The 23,214-nt window shown below is 31.1% G+C and overlaps 2 protein-coding genes across 7 annotated transcripts in view; one reads left to right on the forward strand and one right to left on the reverse strand.

Annotated features, from left to right (window-relative positions):
* LOC140056925 (rho GTPase-activating protein 23-like) overlaps positions 1-23,214 on the forward strand; it is an 86,213-nt gene that overhangs the window by 40,872 nt on the left and 22,127 nt on the right. For 3 of the 6 annotated variants that reach the window (XM_072102486.1, XM_072102557.1, XM_072102842.1), the window contains 8 exons: positions 6,223-7,991; positions 8,567-8,692; positions 10,319-10,390; positions 12,452-12,478; positions 13,913-14,069; positions 14,668-14,842; positions 15,123-15,212; positions 15,721-15,849. In XM_072102486.1, the coding sequence (XP_071958587.1) occupies positions 6,223-7,991; positions 8,567-8,692; positions 10,319-10,390; positions 12,452-12,478; positions 13,913-14,069; positions 14,668-14,842; positions 15,123-15,212; positions 15,721-15,849 (2,545 nt within the window). The remainder of the gene's footprint in view (positions 1-6,222; positions 7,992-8,566; positions 8,693-10,318; positions 10,391-12,451; positions 12,479-13,912; positions 14,070-14,667; positions 14,843-15,122; positions 15,213-15,720; positions 15,850-23,214) is intronic. The other 3 variants (XM_072102623.1, XM_072102696.1, XM_072102764.1) reach the window with 3 other exon arrangements.
* LOC140050845 (uncharacterized) lies at positions 21-2,316 on the reverse strand. Its single transcript, XM_072095815.1, has 2 exons — positions 2,312-2,316; positions 21-2,046 (listed from the first exon to the last, which is right to left on the reverse strand). Exons 1-2 carry the CDS (start codon positions 2,314-2,316, stop codon positions 21-23), a joined length of 2,031 nt encoding a protein of 676 aa, XP_071951916.1.

A 23,214-nucleotide genomic window follows, 5' to 3' on the forward strand; every position in this document is an offset into this window, starting at 1 on the left:
CTGTTCAGACACACATTCTTTTAGCGTCGTACGCTAAAACGGTCTAACGCCATGGGTCTGAACAGGGCCTTAGTGACAAGCCTCTTAACTGTTCCACCTATGCCATCACATGCACTCTTGCCATGTGATGTAGCGAAAAAATTCCACTCGGCGTCTAAACCAAAATCTTCCTGGTGGTGGCAAAGGTTAATAAAGTTATATTTGTTTTTGTATTGGCCGCCACATCCATCTGTGAAATAATGAACTTTTTTCATGGTTGGTAGTTTTGTTTTTAAATAGGGGATGACAACCTTTAAAAAGGCATATACAGTAACTGTTGTATGTTCTCTGCAATCACTTATTATGCATATGTTAATGTGTTCCAGGGTGCCATCTTGCAAACAATAGTAGGCTACGAATGGGTGCAACGTTGCCTGGCTATTCTCCCAATGGAAACTCTGTATCTCGTCTTGAACGACATATGCATAGTTTTCGGCAAAGTCTCCCTGTAAAATTATTTCTTCCATCGGTTGTAATGTTCCTTTAAGGTTTCTCATATAGCCACTTTGAGATTTTGACGTGAAACTATGTCGTGTTAGTTTAACAATTTTGTCAGCCAGGTTTTCGATGAATTCTTCTTTTGGTTCAACAAGAGTAACAAGTTTTGTCCTGTCAACACTGACCCACTGCGTGTATGTTAATTCCTCTACATCAGCAATTTCTTCACAGTTAGTTAAAAAATTAATAACACCTACACGACCGGGACATTGTTTGCATTGACCCATCATGCACACTTCCTCCTCAGGGGAACAAACAGCTTTAGACATAAGATCATGGACGGAGTATGGCAAGCAAGATGTCATTAGCTTTGGATTCTGGTGATATTTGCAGACGCATACAGAATGCGTCCCTGATGCACCAGCGAGCACACACCACTTGGGGCGAAGGGCAGCAAAAGATGAAAAGCCTATTTTTTTCTGTGGATAAACAGTTTTCCATGCAGCATGTAGCTCCTTCAGATTTAAAAGCACCAACCGTTTTTGATGTTCAATCTTTTCACCATCTTTTCCACGAACGCTAACTTTGTCTTTCTTTCCTGGACAGATTCTGCTATTATCATCATTTTCGTAGAATCTTACAACGCTTTCTTTCAATTCTTCTGATAAAGACTTTCCCTGGCTCTTGTCACATACTCCCAATATACCCTTTTTCTTTTTTACTTCTCTGCTCTTTTTTACCATGTAATTTGTCGCTCCGAATTCGTGCATTGTACGTTCCATTGTAAAAGGTGACAGCGTTAGTATCTGAACACGTTCAGAATGTGAGTTGGAGTTCTTGAATTTTTCTTTTAATTCATTATATACTTTATGATGTAATTTAAGGTCAAGGCAGTCTTGTTCATCACCAGAGTCGGACATTTCCAATGGTACATTGTACTGCTCTTCCAACTTACATTTCAGCTTTTTTGTGCTCTTCTCAAATTTGTCCTTTGCTTTTTTCTTTCTGCTTGAGGGTGCCAGATGTCCAGGTTTTACAGGCGTTTCACCAAGACGTATCAATGATGCATTTAGATCTATGAGGGATGTGTCCTTTTGAGGGGAACATGATTCAGTATCTGACACAGTTGGAGTAGAAGTATGTGTAGGTTCTTCTGAGAATATAGAAGTTGATGCACTAGACTCATCCAAAGGTTTACCACATGTTTTTTTAACAGTGATGAAGCATGTTGGGCATAGTTTCTCACCAGGTACAATAGTTGGTGGAGGGTTTGCCAAACATTTATAGTAATCCACGGACACCACTTTCAACGATTTATTCCTTTTTTTGTTTGGATGAAGGTCACACGGATCGCAACACTTTCGTTTGAGAGTAGAATACTTTAAAAGAAACACTTGCTCATGATGTAGGCATATTGTGCGTATATTCCTATACTCTATCCCACTACGTAACACTAATAACTTAAGCTCTTCATCATGTTTCTTTACTTTCCGAATAGCTGGAGCGGTGCTTCTTACATGGATTTTTTGATGACAGGGGTCATCATTAGAATGAAAGCTACAATTCTCCCTGCAATACAATGCAATAGGCAAACTTCAATTTTGAAACTTGGCCATAAAGCAACTATTACTGTATCTGGTAAAATTCATCATGCATACTGTATGTGCCTAATCTACATTCTAGTCTACAGTATAATAAGTACTTACATTTCTCTGAGGCATAAACTTTAAAAAAATAAACTTTTTTCTTGTCTTTAGTGTTGAATAGTAAGAAAATATAAAATGCTGCAGCTTGTCCAGTTTCTGTGGTCAAACTGTCTAAAAAATGCAATTACAGCATTGTACTCACCCTAATTCCTTAGATTAGGAATGTTGATTGATGTTTTGTAATTGCTATCCATCACAACATAGTAAGGACACTAAACTATGTGTCAAAATTGATTTGAAAAGTATGTGAGTTACCCAGTATTTCTCATATCAAAATATATCTACTGTTTAAGTGGGCCTGATGAGAAAGCGTAACAATAAGACACCTTAACAGTTAGTGTTCACACTGTGTATAAGTATAACAACACCAAAAATACACTAAAAGGAAGAGGTATGTCAACTTCAAATTGTAATTTCATGGAAACAAACAAAAAAACCCCTCCAATTTTGTTATATGTTGTAGTTGACACGTATGTCTACATTTTTCGTGATAGTCACCAACAAATCGGGCGTGTTCCACGGGGTCAATTTCAAGGTCAAAATATATGTCAAAGTTTTATTCAACTTAAAATTAACATAAAACACACACAATTAGTATATTTAGATTCCTTATGGTCTCCCCTTTACAAAAATACCTTTGTTTTTAAAATCGAACCTATAGTTCCCGATATACAGCTCTTTAAAACGTGGCGGCCGCGCCCTTTTTTGCGTAAAAACCGAAAATTGAAATTGCGATATCTCGAAAACCGTTGGTCCGATAAAGTTAAAATTTGAAATTTTGGCTTTAATTGCTATGAATCACCCATATACCAAATTTCATCAAAATTGGAAGAGGTAGGGTTTAAAATTCCATTTTTTTTGGGTGAACTGAGATGGAATGACCCTACTGTAAGTCAATGTTGTATCCAATCAGAACGTTTCCTGTTATGACGCGAAACAAGGTTTGACCTAGGCTGACATCTTGTATCGTCAATGTGTGAGATGGATTTCAATAACAAAAAGGCCAGAATAAATAAGGCCTAACTACACTACAAATACAACTGTTACAAAGGCTACAAACTATTATCAACTGATTACCATTATATTTTCTAACAAATGACATAAATACATGCACCTTGTATTTAAACATAGGGACTACGATCCCATCCGCTTTTAGGCCTAGCTAGGCCTAGAGCCATTCACGCATTTCATTCAAGCTAAAAACTAGCGTGGGACATCAAGTCACTCATTCATACAAGAAAGGCAGACTAGACTGGACATTGGACAAGTTTAATGCTGAAAACCCCCTAACTCCTAAAAAATCAGTAAACAAACAAGGGGAGCTGTGTCCCTTTTATTAGCAAAAGTTAAGGGTTATTTTCAACTGACTGGACCAAAGAATATATACAGTATCTTTGACTGGACTGGATAGACTAATCACAATCATTTTTTTCTTCATCATTACGAGGCCTGCTTTATTTTCGTAACACAAGAGCCTGGGGAAAATGTTTTTTACTACAAAATAAAAACAATAGAAACAGAAATTTGGCTTTACTATATTTTTCTTAAATAAATGCTGAGGTATGTTTTATTTACGGCAAATTTTGTCATAATGGTAGGGCTGAGATCTAGGCCTATATACAGTGGAAATAATGATGAAAACACGTGGGTAAGAGCACATGAATATGCAACTAGAAACAACCTGGATGACGTACTTCCGTTGTAACGATAATCGTACGCTATGGGTCTGAACACCTCGTTTTTTTCTCTGCGGTTTGTAACGTGACCTTGATAGTAACGTTGTACGCTAAAACGGTCTAACGCCATGGGTCTGAACAGGGCCTAAATGTTGACAAAAACTGTTGTAAAATGGCTAAAATTATCCATCGATAGAATACAGAATTATAACACTACAGTACTGTAGTAGCTTGGTGGTTAATATGCTTTGCTTCCAGTTCAAATCCTGATTCAGAACTAAGTTGATGATATTTTATCTGAATTAGAAATAATCCCTATTTAATACCGTAAGTGACATACAACAAATTTGTAAGAATTTACACATTGCTGGCTAAACCTCTTGTAGGAATTCCTTATATAGGGATTGAAATAATTGCTTAAATATGTTTGTTCACTGAGCCGCATAAATTGTTATTGACATCTTTGCTAATAATGTCTAAAAAAATTCCTAGTTTCATGCTCTATCAGGTGGAATCATAATGAATGTTTGTAAATATTATCAAGCGACTTAAGACAACAATATTTGGTTGAGTGCAGATTTATGAAAGGTTGAAATGCGCTTAGAGGTAACTGGCCACAAGTTTTGTGATCTAATTATCAGAGAGCTGATCAATTTGTTGATGTTTGTTGTCAACTGTTTGTTTACCTTTGTACCTATTTTCTGAAGCAATGGACAATTTCATATGAGTGTGATACCAAAAGTAATTGAGAATATATATAATGCTGTAGTTATACATCCATTGATACAGTATATTACTTTTTTTTCAATATAGTTTTAAGATATGACTAAATATGGTGGTGATATGCCCAAATATGGTGGTGATATGCCCAAATATGGTGGTGATATGCCCAAATATGGTGGTGATATGACATCATCATGTCCATATAAGCACATCACATTTTTTTTTCACATAAAGTTTGATAGTGTAGAAAGAGCTTAAAGCCCCCTTCCCTACGTTTTTTAGATCTAATTTAAGATCACAAACTATATTTAATGTAAAAATAATACTATATGATCCTATTGCGATAACTTTTTTCGTCTTTAAACGGTTAAAAATGTGAAAAATAAGTCGATTTTAATAATTATAGCGGTCCGCTATAAATCCCAAAATGCATTGCGTGCGGATTGATATTTTTGTTTTTCACCTGTAATTCGCCCACTTTTCGATCGATCGTGAGGCCAAAACAAATGGAAGACTCCTAACTTTTCAGCGAAAATACCGGGTTTTCCCCAATTTGTATCAACGGAGTCTGGCAAAAATAGAAAGACAATTAATGCAGCAACTATACAACGTCAGGCTAGGTATATAGCTAGCGTACGATGTTCGTACGTTACCGATGTTTACCAGCTAGGCCTACAAAACTAAGCCTAAGACCGTCCACGAGAGGTCTATCGCCGCGAGCTACTTACGTAGTGCATTGTTTCTCACTTTTTATCATAATTTACCATAAAACGTACATTTAAGACGAGGAATGACGTGGTTTAATGTTTTTAAAGTGATATATATGTATTATTTTCCAAAAAACGTCCAAAATTGCAGGGAAGGGGTCTTTAAGAATAGTGTGCTAGAAATTGTGAAACACAATTTAGAAGGTTAGTTTAATGTAAAATGGTGGTGAGTGAGAACGAAGCTGAACAGATTGAAAGAAACTTAATTTATTGTACCCAAACTGTTCCATACACCTGATATCACACATAAAAAATAATAATAATATTATAAAATATTGTAACAATTGTTACCTTAGTAGGAACTTGTGAAAAAAGGTTTCCATTTTACATTCATTCATTCAAAATAAATGTTGCAGACCGTGGCAAGAGTTGAGTATCTTCACATATCTTCCTAACTAGTTAATAAAACTTCCAAATGTCAAAATATAGTTTTTATTAGATCATGTCTCAATAAAAACTATATTTTTAATTGATTTAGTGTTGATTCTCGTTTGTATTTTTGTACAAATACCCAACATTTATTGATTAACCTATAATCATTGTTTATCTTCAGTTCAATATAAACTTTATACAAACTAATGGATAGAAACCACAAAATGATCATTATGCAAACACAACAATGTGTTAGGTTAAAGTCAGACATGATACTATGATCAGAGGTTGTATTTATATCCTTGTCGTGTCTGTATACCTACATACACCCCTTACTGTACACTTTACACTTACTGTACACTCACTGGGTTAAAAGGTATACATGGTATGTATTCAGTTCAATTGTTTAGCCTATCTACAGTATTATGTTTAAGCCAATGTTAGTGTGATTAATTGTAATAAATTCAGTAAGTAATTTGTTGAATTTATTTTATTTTCTAGCTCTGATACAATAAAACTTTCAGTAGTTCCCAAGAATGAGGATATTCTACAAGTTGCTTATCCATCATCTGCCTATACATCAATTCCAGTTAGTACTGAACCCCAGAAAACTACCAATACGCATGTGTTTAGTAATGATTCCAATGGAGAAAGCGTTGATCGTTTGAACTCTCGTTTGCCACCTTATATTTCTTCTATACAATCTGATACCAAAGGCGGAATTATTCAGTTGGAGCGAACACAGATAAAAACTTTTCAAACTTCTACACCTATCTCACGGACAAATGTATACGGTAAAAATTCTAATACTGGTTCGAATAATAATAACAGTGAAATGTTGAGGGCGGCTACCGATAGACGGAGCGTCCAATCGACACAATCTTGCGATTCTCAGGCGCAGAGGAATTCGTTGGAGCTTATGGGCTCCGTAGAGCGCTTGTTTCAAAAGAATGGTTTATTGTCGTTAAAAAGAGATACGTCACCTTCTAATAGCAGTAGTGGCTCTGTGGCGTCTGCTGGAAAAAAGGATCAAAGAAGGGTGGATAGAACATTGCCACAAGCTGATCCTAATTTACCTGTATATCGTGCGACTCCAGCACACGTTGTTAGCCCAACCAGTAGTGATGCTCCGATATCTATACCTCATGTTAATGCAAACTCAGAACATTCCGTCAGTAGTCAGTCAAATCGTAATGCGGCTCAACATGCCGAGTCTTGGCGTCGTCCTGATACAGAGAGTAAACAAGGACCTCGCTCCGCTCAAACTAGAGTTAAACGATCCCCTCCAGTGAGTAAACGGGAGAAGTTTATAGACGTTAATGTTGATAAACGAAGGGAGAAAGCAAGGACAGATTATCGACAAATGGACAAAAATTCTACATATGCAACTGATGTTTTAAAAAACAATGATTTAAAGGATCAGAATTCTAAACATGAAATTTTTACCCAAGGATACAGAGAAATGTCTGTTGATAGGGATGAGGATTCAAGGTACAAAAGGTCCGGGATGATAGCATCGAGGTCAGATGGTAATATTAGCGAAAAACAATGGACAACACAAAACATTGATATAGAATCAAAAGATGTAGATGGTGTATTCCACGCTGAACCAGTAAATAAAAACAGCGAACGAAACCGAGCCAAAACTGTTAATAGTAGAAATCCACGAGATGCAAAGTCTTTACGGGATTTCCGACGAAGGCGAATACAATCTGAGGATGACCGTACCTTCCAATCTGTCGCAGAGAGACGGCAGGTTTTTGAGAAAAGGGGACAATTTAGATCCGTAGATTCTGGTCATGTCATTCCTCCAGATGATCAAAGTGAAATTGATAGTCAGTGTTCAAGAAAAATAAGTTCTGTATCGTCCACATCTAGTAAGCGTGATTCTTATCGTGATGAGTGGGAAAATGATCCACCACCTTTTAATCGGAACGACAGAGGGCGCGTAAGAATTCGAGAGCGGAGTCAGGAGCGTGAGCGACAGCATGAACAATGGTTGCGAGAACGCCATCGGAGTAAAAGCTTAGAGAGAGTTAATCATAGAAATTTGTCGCAAGGCTGGAAAGCAGCGGCTTACGCTCGTGCTGAGCAAGCAAACATCAGGTCGCAGCGACCTAATCCTATTGCAAAACCTAAACGACAGATGGAAACACCGAAAAGAGTGACAGATATGTCAAATCAAAGAATGGAAACACCAAAAGAACAAATTGTTAGAAAAGATGAAACCGAGGATTACACACCGTTAACAACACAACAAAGGAAACAGCGTAAGTAGTAGAACAGTTTTCTTCATTTTTGTATTTTATAGATTTTAGAAAGTTCATTTGGAAGAATTTCTTTTTACAACTTACATTTCATTTTCTATAGTCTTTTATGTTTTAATTCATTTTTTATGTTTGATATAAAAATACAAATGTTTATTTTATTTTAAGCATGGTTATATTTTGGTTAATCATTTTAATTTACAGATTATTTTTATATCTTCTTTAAACATTTCTGTTTATTTTTTTGTTTGTTTTAAACAATTAATGCGGAATTGTTATTAGATCAAGATTGAATATTGTTTTAGTTTCTGTTGTGTCTATTGGTCACAATTTCTTTTTGACATTTTTGTTTTATAATTAAAAACTAATTAGCTTTTGCAATGTTATGTTATGTAATTAATTTTAAAGTTTCAGTTTTAGTTTAAAAAAATGTTTCTTTATTCTGTATTTTCCTAACTTTATTATTGTTCTTAGAATTAGAATGTTATTTGTGTTATTGTTCTACCAATGTTTGAGATGTATTATGTTTTCTTTCACTCATTCTATATGACAACATTTTTTTCTTCTGTGTTTCGTAGAGTTGTTTAGACGAGCGCACTCAAATTCCAATTCTTGCGAGAGTCTAGATTCTGAATCCGGCACTCCACGCTCGTTACGCAGGCCCTTTCATTTCTTGCTTGGTAGACGACGATCTGGTAGTCTCGGTGTGTTTAGACAGACCCATTATTTTAGCATTAATCTTGCACATTGCTTAGTTAGTTCAAGCTTCCTGCATGGTGCCTGATTCAATGCATGCTAATTAACATAAATTATACGGAATAATTAACATAATCTGCATATTCATTAAATATAACACACTTTTTTATAAAAATATATTATTGAATGGACTAATTTTCATTTGGATTTGTTTTTTATTTTATTTTTGTAAAACAATGGAATAAATTTCTGAATTTAGATGACAAAAATCTTTTTTTAATTTTGGTTATGGTTTAAATAATTCAGTCTATAAAATATTAAAATAACAAAGTTTTTCCTATATATTTTCAAAATTACTCAATAACCACTAAAAAACAATTAATTTGATTTTTTTTAAATTACATTTAAAATAATACAATTATTAAAAAAAATAAATTAACTTTCTAATTACAGACTTATTAAAAATATTTTTAAAGCATTAAAATGTTACGAAGAAAAGTCTTTGATATGTTGAATGCTGCTCTTTATATATTTTCACTATAATTTAAATATTCAAATTATATATTATATTATTATGCATAACATGTTACCATGTAATATTGATATATGTAACATTAACAAATTATTCATTTGCCAGCATAATACCAATAATTATTTCATGTGTACATGGTTGAGTAACAATCATTATGATTGGTTAATAGCAAATAATACAGGCACTGCTATTGGCTGGTAAATATAGAGGCACTCTCATTAACTGGTAGATACATTTCGATTGGCTGGAAGTTGATAATGGTTTATTATTGATGGGTTTTTGTATGCACAGTATAGATATATTGGAATGTAATGTCAGATGGTTGCACAGAAATTTTAATATTATTAAATGATTATTTCTCATATAGTCACTTCATTGTATATTTCACATATTTACATTATATTTTGTTATTCATGTTGTTTACAGTATTGAGTTATATATTTATTGATATATAACAAATATCAGTCAGTATTCATTGGGTCTTTAGTACCTTATAACCAAAACATGGATGGTATTTATTTAGCATGGAATTAGGTTTACTCATAGTCAATAAAAAGACCATGGTTATACTTCATATTGAATACATTGACATTGCTAATATATCTGCATGGGAACCATCAATACATTTTTTTTAAACAAATATATTGAATAAATATGTAAAAAAAAAAAAATAAAAAAATAAAAAAGTACTTAAATCAGTACAAGTAATTTAATGGATAACTAAATACATTGTTTGACATTATAACTAGCTGAAAAAAAATCAAGTTAGTTTCTTGTGCAATAACACATCATTATCAGTAACACAAACACATTTACTGAAACAGTGCTCTTCTTGAAAAATGACACCAAGTGCATATATTTACAAATTCATATAATTAATTTTAATTATTTTAAAGCATTAACACTGTGCCATATATATTTTTAGATATATTTAATTGCTCATAAAGTGTATTTTGCATTATACCTGTACATGGATATCAGTCAAGTATTGTAGAATTTCTTAAAAATTTATTTGGCTTTAGTTTTTTTTCATTCAACATTCCACACTTATCCATCTATTTAGTTTCTTTTAATTCAACTAATTCTTTCGTTATATTTCTAGGGATGAAAGACAAAGCTCCAAAGGAAAAGACTTCCTGGATCCAAACGCTGACTCCTCGGTTGGCTAGACGAAGTAACCTTTGACCTACATGGTCTTTTTATTATTTTTCTCCAGGAGTTGCGGTGCTTTTCATTATTAACCTTTTTTAGGGCTTGTGACTGGTAGCTTGCATTGTAAAATCTCATACTAGAGGGCACTCTTCATTGTACAAGCATGTTTCTTATTGCAGAAAAGCTAACTTGGGTCGATGATCTTTCTTGAAATAATGCATGTGTTTTACATTACATTCATCAATTTGACAAGTAACAGCAACACATTTAGAATATAAAATGATGCACATTGAAAACGGAGTATTTATATACTTAAAACTCTCCCAAGCCTAGGCACATTGCCTGCTGAAAAATGTCAGTTTTTTAATAGTTAAAAAAAAAGTAATTTAAATCATTCGCACTGTGACAAAATTTTGGTTTTTGGAGAGTTTCTCGATTTCAGAAAGTGTGATTTCGGGATACTTATAGTATAGTACTGTATACTATAGTCCAGTTTATAGAATAACTACTAGATTATGTATATATAAGAACAGGCACAGTGTTGTAGCACTTAAAATACATTTTATTGTCAATATGTGTGGTACCAAAGAATAAAACAGAATCATTGTGCTTGTTTCTTATCTTTTGTGCCATATCATACAAGTTTCAGCAGTACCATTTCTGTAGTGATTGTATCATTAAATTTAATACATAAATAAAAAAAAATTTTTAATTAGTTTAAAGCTCAGGTACAGGCATGAATTTAAATATAATATTTGGTTAATTGTACATAAATAAAATGTTATTAACAGAAATCAATACGAAAAAATATGAATTTCCCTTAATATGGTCAAATACAAAATTTGGCTAAATTCTTCTATAAAAACCAAGAAGACTTTTTTTCAGTAGTTAGGTTGTTAACCTAATGCAATAACATGTCTGGTGACTCCCTAGAAGGTGAAAAAAGATGGTGGATATACGGTGGATAATTTTTGCTATAGCATGAAAATAAAAATCTGAAGTTGAATAAAAATATCAGAAATGTAATATTCAAGTTATATTACCTATATTTAGTCATCTGATAACGTTTTTTACCACACCGTTTATTTTTTATAGCTTTTTAAAATGCCTCTCTATTTACAAAATTTGTGTACAAAAGAATAGAGATTTTACTGTGTAATTTGAACTATCCCCCCACTGATAAGAAAGTGCTTATTTTCAACAAGCTTGTGTAACATAAATAAAATTCCAAAAATTATGAAACATAGGGGAAACTATAGATCGACAATTATTGGAATGTATGATCAATAGAAATTTTTTGCCCGCACCTGGCCTTTAAGACTAATTTTTAAACTAATAGAATCTATATTAGAAACCAAACCCTTTAAAATACAGAAGAAATTTGCATTTTCACTATATGTAATAAATAATCTTTTAAATTATTTTGGAAATCATCAAACATCAAAATACAGTACCTAACATTACATCAAACTAACAGTGAGTTGTGAATAGGCCATTATTTATTATATAATAATTAATAATATTGTATACATTCAAAATACATTCATTTAATACATTTATAAATTATTAAAAGATAACTAAAGCTCTGTCTACACAATCAAACTAGTTTGACAAAAAAGTGATGATGTGCCCAAATATGGTAGTGATATGCCCAAATATGGTAGTGATATGCCCAAATATAGTAGCGATATGCCCAAATATGGTAGTGATATGCCCAAATATGGTAGTGATATGATATCATCATGGTCATATATGGGCACATCGAATTTTGTTGTCACATAAAGTTGATAGTGTAGACAGAGCTTAAGGACCATATAAACAGCATAACTTTTCTTGGAATATGTTAGCTCTTTGGTATCCTAATAAAAGTTGCTAACAATTTATTCTACTTTTTATGTTCGTTATAATACTTTCATTCTTCGGTAGCATGGTTTCGAGTTGTTTCTTTTTTTACAACCATTTTTCTATGGTTAAATTTAGTTTATTTGGAATATCTTTTAATGTTGTGGAAATATTTGTGTTTCTTAAAAAAATTTATGTTTTTTGTTTAAATTTTTTCTATGTTTTACTTTTGCTATCAAAGGCACTTATGATACTAGCCAGAGAAAAGGTTTGTTTTTGTTTTTTTGTTTCAAAAATTATGTTTGCTGCCATCTACAGTACTGTCCAAATTAACAAATTGTGTATACTACACTCATTAGTCTATCGTATTCTGTAGTATTAATTGAAGATATTCATTATCATATGTTCAATATGGCAGTACAATATTAAGATTATTACAGAAAGTCTGTACCTTCTTCATCTTTATATGTCCTTGTTATGCTGTTGTTAATTCCAAACATCTCCTTGATTATGCTGTCATGTGATGATATATTATTAACGTTTATTTTGTGTATTTCCTTATACGGTAGCTGGTATCTAACTTATATATTTCTTCATTTCAAGTTAACTTAACTATTATTATATTCAACTCATTATTATTATTATTATGTTTAATTATTACTATAATCATTAACTATTTTTTTGGAACACTTGCTCACTATTACAGGTGTCTCTGCAATAAAATACCACTCCAGCTAGAGACCAGTACGAAATATTCTTAAAGCTCTATCCGCACTATCAAAATAGTTTGACAAAAAAGTGTGATGTGCCCAAATGTGGTGGTGATATGTCCAAATATGGTAGTGATATAACATCATCATTCCCATATATGGACACATCACATTTTTTGTCACATAGTGTAGAGAGAACAGGCTAAAGACAGCCACAGATCTGCTACTGAAAGTGGGCTTTTATTGGAGGGAATACTTGTATAAATAATGTGTATATACATATTGCATTTTACATTAGATATTATTACTGTACCTTAAACTCATTGGAGAAACTTCATTACAATTCTCTATTGTAATACCTTAAGTTATTTCCATTCATTAGTCAATATATAACTGTTTACTATATATTTCCACACATATCTATGATTTAACCTTCCCATTCTGAACCCCCTATGTTTCACTACTTCCAAATACATAATTTGAAGCCTCAAACGACAATTTATGAATTTTATGAAGAACTATATTTATTTTTGAAGCAATAGTATGAACCATGTTTGTTTATGCTGTAATGTGGCCCAAAATGTAATAAAAAATCCCGACTTTTAAAAAGATGAAATTTAGACTGTTGGATTGCGGACTTTGTCTGCTTTAATACAGTAACTAATAAGATCATGTTTAGAATGTTTATTATTTTAAATAACAGATTGTGTTCATTATAATAAGATTTTTTTAAAAGAGATAAATTAGAAATGGTAGTTAACACTTGGTTTGTTTCAGTAGCTATGAATGGTTCTCTTAGTAATGAATAATATTTCTTTTTGATTAACACCTGTTTCTATTTTTAGCAATACCATATGTTTCTATTTTTAGAAACTATCATTGTTTCTATTTTTAGTAACATCAATTTTTCTATTTTTAGTAACATCAATGTATCTATTTTCAGTAACTAACAATGTATCTATTTTTAGTAACTAACATTGGTTCTTTTGCAGTGGTCGAATCAAAACAGCGTGCAAATCGTCGTACGTCATTTCTAAAAACAACGTTTGATGGCAGCAGACAACCGCAGGCGGATACCACAAGTCTGACATCCTTACAATCATTAGATGAAGACTTTGTTGAACACCGGACACCTCCGCAAGAAAATCAGTAAGATTAATAGTTCATGGAATATGTTGGGGTTTTTTTTAAATTGCCCTCCGATTTAAGACCACTGCAATTCAATTTTAACTTAATTTTTAATTAGAAACAAAAAGAAAATACTGAAATTGAAAAGGAACAATTTTTGGGGCAATAATGGATTGATTGTGTTAAAATAATCTAATGTATGGATAACAACATTTATTTACTACAAGTTACAATCATGTGCAACAATGTAATAACTTATACTTTAAAAGCTATAAATTAGTATGTCAATATTTAGTGGCAACATTCCATTGTCCAATCAGTTGTGATATGCTTAAATATGGTAGTGATATGACATCATCATGTCCATATATGGGCACATCACATTTTTGTCACATAAAGTTTAATAGTGTAGACAGAGCTTTATAATAGTAAGTTACAATGATGTTTATTAAATGAAATAACACTTTTAGAATATCAGCATATGTGGATCAAAGTTATCTCAAAATCCTGAATCCTCATGGATGTAAACAAATATAATGTAAATATGCGATTGGATATCATGAATTGTATTCAAAACTTAATAGGGAAGTTCATTTGTAATTTATTTGTTAACAAATAGGAAACCTGTTCAAAAGCGAACTCCTAGTATCAGGAAGTTAAAAGAGTTCTTTGGCGAGGGCACGCCAAGAGTTACCGAAGCGGCATCATCTAGAGTTGGTATGACAAATGACCAGTTTGCTGATGTGATCAAGGAAGGCCCATTGCAGATCAAAGTGGAAGCCAAAGATGGCAGAGTAAGTAATTATTTTCTTTGAGTTAAGGAGTCAATAACTTGTGCCAGATGTGAACCTATTAGTCATAGAGATATTGTGACGACCAATCTATGTAAGGGGGTGTGGTGCAGTGTGTTTGATGCTGGACTACTGATCGTGAGATTGGGAGTTCAATTCCAAAGCTTTTTTGCATTGCTTGTATCCTTAGGCAAAACACTTTACTTACGTTTGCCTGTATTGTCATTACAGTATTTTGTATTGTAAGATTAAATGTATCGGTTTAATTTATCATTTCTTACAGAGAGCAACAGATCGGTCTTGGAAATTAGTATGGGGAATGTTAAAGGGCCACGCACTGTACCTTCTGAAAGAAAGAAGAGAAATAATTCTTGTAAGTTTTAGTTTAAATATTTCATTATTCAACACAATAATTTTATAATACTGTCACGTCTCTCAAGTATGTTATGGTCCACAAGATTCCATATCTTAAAGCATACAACAAAAACATAGATTACTTAAGTGGAGGGCAGTGTGGTGGACATTTGATTACTGATCGTGAGATTGTGGTTCGAATCCAACTTTCGCCACATTGCTTTTATCCTTAGGCAAGACATTTACATTTGCCTCTCTCCACCCAGGTGTATAAAATAGGTTACTATTACTAGCTACATTATTATGGGAGTACAGTATGTTTCCATATGTGTTTGATCTAAAAAGTAATTCGGAGTAATAATGTGCATGTAAGCAGATCTTGCTTATATGCGCTATATAAGAATGAATTAATTATTATTATATTTCATAAATATCTACAAAATTAGTGTTGCATGGCAGTTATTTCACAATACCATTTAAATTATTTTCACTAATTATGTATGTCATAATCCGTTTCCTCCCTGTAGAATCCTGTTAGCCTGGAGGAGCGTCCAATTAGTATTAAGTCAGCCATCGTTGACATTGCGTACGACTACACCAAAAAGAAAAATGTTTTCAGGCTGTGCACGTATAATGATTCTGAATATCTCATTCAGGTAGGTTCTATTTGTGTGTATTACTTTGTATTATTTTATTTGTGTGTATGTTTGTTTGTTGTTTTTTTCTCACAATAATGTCCACAATCTTTAAAGATGTATTGTCCCCCAAAAATATGAAAAATTAATATTAATAAAATCAGACGTTAAATAGGCCATTTTGCAGTTTTAATAAAGTTATTCACTTCTGTAAAAAAAAAAAAGGTAAACAAATAATTATTTCCTCTTATAAAAGGAAATGTTTAATCTGACAGACAATTTAAGTATTTTTTGCTTTAAATTACATTTTTTCAGGTAAACCTTTTTTCAATCCAGTTTTTGGTCAAAGTGAATATTACTATTATGTGACATTAAAATGGCATATTCAACAATAAATTAGAAAAAAATAAAAGTGTTTTTAGGAGGACAATATATCTTTAAGTATCATGTATTCATGCCTTTTTCAAGAAAATTTAAATGTTATAAAACCTTTTACTGAGTTTCCAATAATGACCAAAACTGTCACTTTTTTTTTCGTTTTCTGAGGACTTAGCTTCTCAATGACATTATAGTGAAATGTTGCCTTATTTGGAGTGAACATATATATATATATTTTTATTTAAGTGTTGTTTCAATAGTTGCCTTATTTGGCATATAAAAAGTTTCCCAATCTACCAGATATCAAGTTATTTAGTGAATTTTATGGTATAATTATAGTGTGACAAGTTTAGATGAGGATAAAAATAGAATTATAGATACCATATATGGTATTTTTCTTTTTCTGCTTTGTACGATATAATACAGGTCTTATAGTAGGATATGCTGTGTAACATAATATGCTCTTAATTATTAAAATGTTATGCCTATAATTAGCATTACAATATTATGTCATAAAGAATCATGGTCACATATTAATAATACGTTTTAAAATAAATGCTACAGTGATTATTTTGTATTTAAATAAAAACATTAACCCTGGCGAAGGAATAGTGTTTTCCAAAAACTTTGTTTGCTTGTTTTTTTTCAGTAAATTTGCCTTTTGATTTAAATAAAAATAAAATAAAATAAAAACTGTACGTATGACCCATTTTAATATGAGGATTGTAACACACAATTAGATTAGCCTAATTTGCATATGATTTATTTAACTAATGTTGATATCTTCAAAGATGCCATTTATTTACCAGCTTGATATGCAGTGGTTCATGTAGCCAATTAGTTTACTCGCAGAACTTGAATAATATTTAAATATCTTAATAACAATGAAAATATATAATAATATTTAAACAAGCTATCAATGCGCTGCACATTATTACCCCGGTTATTTTTTGGATCAAACACAAATGTAAACATACTCCCATAATAATGCAGAAATTCCTTCTTTCTAAAATCAAGTAAGCTTAAGTTTTTATGTGAAGATGTAATTAGATGTTTATAACTACACAATCCGTTAAACATAGCAAGCACCCTAACCTACGAGATGTGGCGGATATCCTCATTTATTCACACACACAAGTGTTCTAGTTATCGCAATGAGACACAACGTTTAAAGTTGAAATTTATGACTTATTGCTATATATTTTTTTTTAATCTTGTTCATTCATGCCACTGCATAAAATATGATTTTAATAATTGCTTTGTTTACTTTTGATTTTTGTTATTTCCTGTTTTTAAAATGTTTTTTGTTTTACATACAATTGTTAGGACTATGTCAAATATTCTATGAATTGGTAGGAATAAAATAGTGAATGTATTTAGGGTGAACCTAAATTTGGTTCTTAAAAAAAATAGTAAAGGGCTACTAAAATAAATTCTTCGTATAGTTATCATATTTATTACGAGTATTTTTTCTTAGATTTTTCTTACTTTCTACGTATTGTATCATTTCTTAAGAAATTCATTATTCATGTACCCGGTTTGTGTGGGCGTAGTTTTATTATTGTATCACATTAAATAAATTACATGTTAGTGTTAACTTCAAATCATGAATTTTAAACTTAGTTCCATGTAAGGGGATGTGGTAGTTATAAATAAATACACTTGAAGAAATATTAAACCACAATTACTGGGAAATGTATAATATTTATTTTCCTACTTGTCAAAATTATTTTACTGTAATTACTGCAGTAATTACATTTGCTTACTTCTCTTTAAATCGGTTTCTTCAATTATTTAGCAATCTTTTTGTTTGTTTTTTGAAAACAGCATGCACTATTTATTTTATTATTTATTTAATCACACTCTTGTTTACAACAAGACCAGCCTATTCCGGCTTATGAGTGAACAAATATACAGTATATAAAAGACACGGATATAAACATCAAATACATTAACAAGTTTTAACAGTCTTACAAGACCAAATAAAAAACGACCAACCAAGCAAAGGACTTTTTTTTTATATTGCTTTGTAAAATAAAATAAAATGTTACTGCAGTAAAAAAATATATTTACTGCAGTAGAATAATTTTGACATGACCCCTTTCATTGAGATCCAGCCACTGATGATACCCACAGTCTCTTTTTTTAATTTGCTTTAGTAATTTATTATTTATAATAATAATAATTATAATTGATAACATTTCCATTCAAAATTAGAAATTTATTCAAGATAGATATATATACTTCCTGCTTCCTTGAATCATAATTTATATAAATTACGATTAAATTATGATTTATATCATTGTGGAAATGAGAAATTTGAAATCCATAAATTAATTTCATCTAGGCTTTTTTAAGGATGTGTAATTGAAAATGTTTCAGGAAAAAATGATTAATAAAGAATTTCTAAATATAGTTAAGAGAAGTTATTAATTTCAATGTCTAGTCAAAGAAAGAGGCCTACGGTATTTTAAAGTAAAAGGATTTTAGCATCGATGATACTTTGGTCTATAATTACAATAAAACATTTATTTTGGGGTAGTTTTTCCACGCTGCTCCTTTAGGCAGTTATATTAAAGAGAACGGAAGAATTAGGAAACACTGTTACCATGCAGTAGCTTATAGTTTACTACGGCTAAAAAAATGAGTATTTGTGCTTGCGCACACACCAAAGCATTTCTGTGAAAAGGGAGTCTATGAAACTAACCATTTTTGATAAATATTGAGAATATCGTGAGAAGAGTGGCGTTTTTTGTAAGAAATATTTCTTGTTTAAACTTGGTGTACAGTGCTGTATTTAGTGACCCTCGACACCTAGTTTCTTTAGCATGGGAATGGTCTGTATTTAGAGTTTTTATTTATTACAGATTTTCCAAAAATGTTTGATTAGTTTCCTTTTTGTCATACAGTAATTATTAGAAGTTTGTTTTCGGAAAAATCTATTTATTTCTTAATTATTTACAAGATGATTTAAATATGTATTTGACTATTTCAAAATATGCTGTATTTTGAAAATTAAGAATAACTTTATTATTTTAGTCATAAATTATGTAATAGTTCATACTAATTCTGGTCATTGACAGAAATTGAACCCAGCAAACTATGGTTTCACAGACTGAGCTATAAATACCCATTTATAATAATATTATCATAATGTATGCAACACCATCTTGCCTCAAAACTCATTAGCTTTCACAGCCCTTATGTCATCCTCCTACTAATGTTAAATTAGACCAGGGATTAATTAACATACAGTTTGTTTACAGTTCGACACGGTACCGTGGGTCTAAAAGTCACGACTGCATATAAATTAGCTGTTGCCAAACAAAGCTCATTCATACAATTTCTCTTTCGTATTGATTCACTTGTATTGATTGGAGTGAGTGTGATTGGAATAGATAAACGTTAGGCTTGTTAAAGATGTACTCACTTTGAACTGTACGGGATTTACTATCATCTAGAAGTAAGATAAGATCATTTTTATTCTTGTTTTTATTTCTATAGTATTTAGTATTATTGAAGTAATTTCTATTTCATTGTTAAAAGTATACAAGGTTATATTAGAATAAAATAATGGAGATTATAAATTGTATAATATCATTATTATGTACTGTCAATCATATACCTTTCCATTGGTTTAGCCTTTATCTTGTTTTAATTTTAATTAGTGTTAAAGTAATTTCTATTTCATTGTTAAAAGTATACAATGACGTTAAGAATAAGATGAGATTTAGAAATGTCATAGCATTATGTACTTTCAATCATATACCTTTCCATTTCTTTAGCCTTTATCTTGTTTTAATTTTAATTAGTGTTAAAGTAATTTCTATTTCATTGTTAAAAGTACACAATGACGTTATATATAAGATTAAGATAATGAGCTTTAGAAATTTCATAGCATATGTACTTTCTGTCGTATACCTTTCGCATTAGCATAGCTTTATATTGTTTTAATGTTTATAATAGTCATTTCTATATATTAAGTTATAAAACATTTACAATTACACTACATCAGATTTAGAAATGTCATAGTATTATTTACTTTCTGTCACATACCTTTACCATTAGCTTAGCTTCATGTTGTTTTAATTTTTATAATAGTTTTAAAGTAATTTATATATATTACTATTGGTAAATATATAAGTTATACATATTTATATTTGTCATCAGATTTAGAAATGTCATAGTATTATTTACTTTCTGTCACATACCTTTACCATTAGCTTAGCTTTATCTTGTTTTAATTTTTATAATAGTTTTAAAGTAATTTCTATTTATTATTATTGGTAAAATAATAAGTTATACATTAAATATTACATCAGATTTATAAATGTACTTTTAGTCAAATACCTTTCGCATTGGCTTAGCTTTATCTTAGAATATTTTGAATGAAATATAGTATATGATATTTCTCTTTTGAATTTATGATTTAACCTTCTGATCCCATGAATTTCCTATAGGAAAATGAAAGAATCCTAAAATAACATGGAATCAATAATTGTCCATGGCATTTCTATTTATGTATTTGGAACAAGATCGGATTGGAATTTTACAGTTTCACATTTCAAACTAGACTCGGACTTATTTTTATAATTTTTTTAAATGTTTATTTTAATTCCTATTTAACAGTCTGTATATTATGTAGGCCTATGGAATACCTAAATATAAAACAATATACTGTATATCCACTTCGGGTTTAATCCCACCTCCCCCCCCCCCCTCCCCCTACTTTATGTCTGATTTAACAAACAGCCATATCCCCCTGGGGTATACAGTAGTCACAGTATTGACTTTTGATCTGGATGTAGGCCTCTCTCTCTAGACAGTTCAGATGAGGTTTTACAAGAAATTCTTTACCAATCATTTTTTTCCCGAACTAGGGTTTCCCCGGGTACCCCACCAAGTCAAAACAATCAATTCAAATACTATGATGGCTTGTGTTTGAAAAAATAATATCTTAAAATTATATAGTCATCATTGCTATGTACTATTTCAAAATCTTAAGAATTATTATAAAAAACATTTTGAAGACTGCTGAACAAAAAAGATGGTTATCTCTGAAAAAATCTAATTAAAGGAAGTAAAACTGAAAAGTTGTACAAAACTAATTTAAACAGAACATTTCAAAGGCAACCATTTCACATTTCCAAAAATAACTTTATTTGAATTTATAATTTGTAATCGGTAAGTGTACATAATTAATTTAATTAATGTTGCATTTCTCTGAAGAGACCATTTGATTATTTTTATTATTGATTAAAAATCTGAAATGTTTTCACTTTAATATTTCTGAATGTGAAATAATGATTGCATTTTTATACATTTCTTATAAACATAAAATTTTACGATATCCAAAGTTAATAATAACATTTTTAGAATTTGTTTTATGTTGCTAACAAAATTGATTTTACAAATAAACTGAATATTTTGATGAAATTAACCAAGCCCGCTAGCTTCATGACTAAATATATGACTTTAAATTTAATTGTTTCAAAATTAAACTACATAAAATAAAATATGTAGGTCGAGTGTTTGCTCAAGCAGAACAGAATCACTCAAGCAGAACAGACCATCCTCATTTTGTGAATGAATTATAAATACGGAAATATCTCTTAGAAATCCTCACACAGCTTCACGATCTTCAGAATTAGTATCCACCAAATTTTCCCGACTGTGAAATTTAATTACTTATTATTCATAAGCAAGCAGCCTTGAGTTCAGAACGCAGTGGTGTGAGTGGCGGAATACGACTACAAATGCTAATGTGTTTCACATAGGCTTGTATTGTGAATTGTAATGCTGTCAAAACCTGTAGATTGCATGGGCTAACATCGACATTAACCACCTATTTCTACCTGATGTTTGCCTCTTGGATTTTGTAATGTTAGGATGGATAAATTTCAGGTGATATTAGTATATTTTTATCTCTATATATATATATACAATATTTTCTTTTATTTTAGACATCATAGATTAATTTACGGTTTACCATATTCTCTGTGTGCAACCTATAGTCTTATATTGGATGACAAATTTGAGGATGGTCTATTTTATGTTTGTTAGTCATTTGGATTGATGCAATTTCTAACAAATGGATATTTTTTAGGTGGTACAGAAGAAATATCTCTAATTTTTTAATTTTATTTTTTAATGTGCTTTTGAACTATTTGAGTTTACCAATTGTTCACATTTTCAATTCTCTTTTCTGTTATTCTGTTAGATAGGAATATCAAATTTCTACAGTGTAATAGTTTTACAAATTCTAGGCGTTCTCGGCTAGGCCTATTCCTGGATCCACCATTAGATGGTAAGAGTTTACGAATCACAGACTAGACATCTTTGAATTTGTCAATTCAAAATCTATATTTACCGTATTACATACAGTTTGTTACCTTTCCATATAGTCTATGATAAGTAATGTTTAGATATTATTTTCAGAATGGATCAAATGATATTTTTATTATCTTGAGGAATTTGTATTTATATGCACAATACAAAATGTACAGTGCTATTAGTATTATACGTAAGTAATAATATATTGTATACTCCAAAAATATAAATAAATGCATGCATACAAATGGCAGACAAACTTAGAGGAATAAGTTTCTATAACCTTAAAGGTTTTGATTGCCCTTAGAAAAAACAGTATAAATTATAATTTATAAATTAAAAGAATATTATAATCCCAGGAGGCATGGGTATGAAATTAGGGTGGGATTATATTTGGATTGCATTAGTAGTGGATTTTAGCCTAGAAATATGGGGTGGGATTACAATTGAGTATGGCATTCTACTCACTTATATGTACAGTAAAATTGTCAAGTCAAATGTACAGTGTCTGCATCATCAGAATTTTCTGCATTTCCGTACAATTTTCATCTTATTATCAGATAAGAGAGAGAATATGAAATCTCTACTGCTTCATTCAGTTTGAGCTCTTGTTAGTGAATGTACAGCATGAACTATGATGAGATGCTAATGTAAATGGATATATTATTAATATTATAA

This window comes from Antedon mediterranea, chromosome 1 (assembly GCF_964355755.1).
Source record: "Antedon mediterranea chromosome 1, ecAntMedi1.1, whole genome shotgun sequence".
In the NCBI taxonomy this organism is placed as follows: domain Eukaryota; kingdom Metazoa; phylum Echinodermata; class Crinoidea; order Comatulida; family Antedonidae; genus Antedon; species Antedon mediterranea.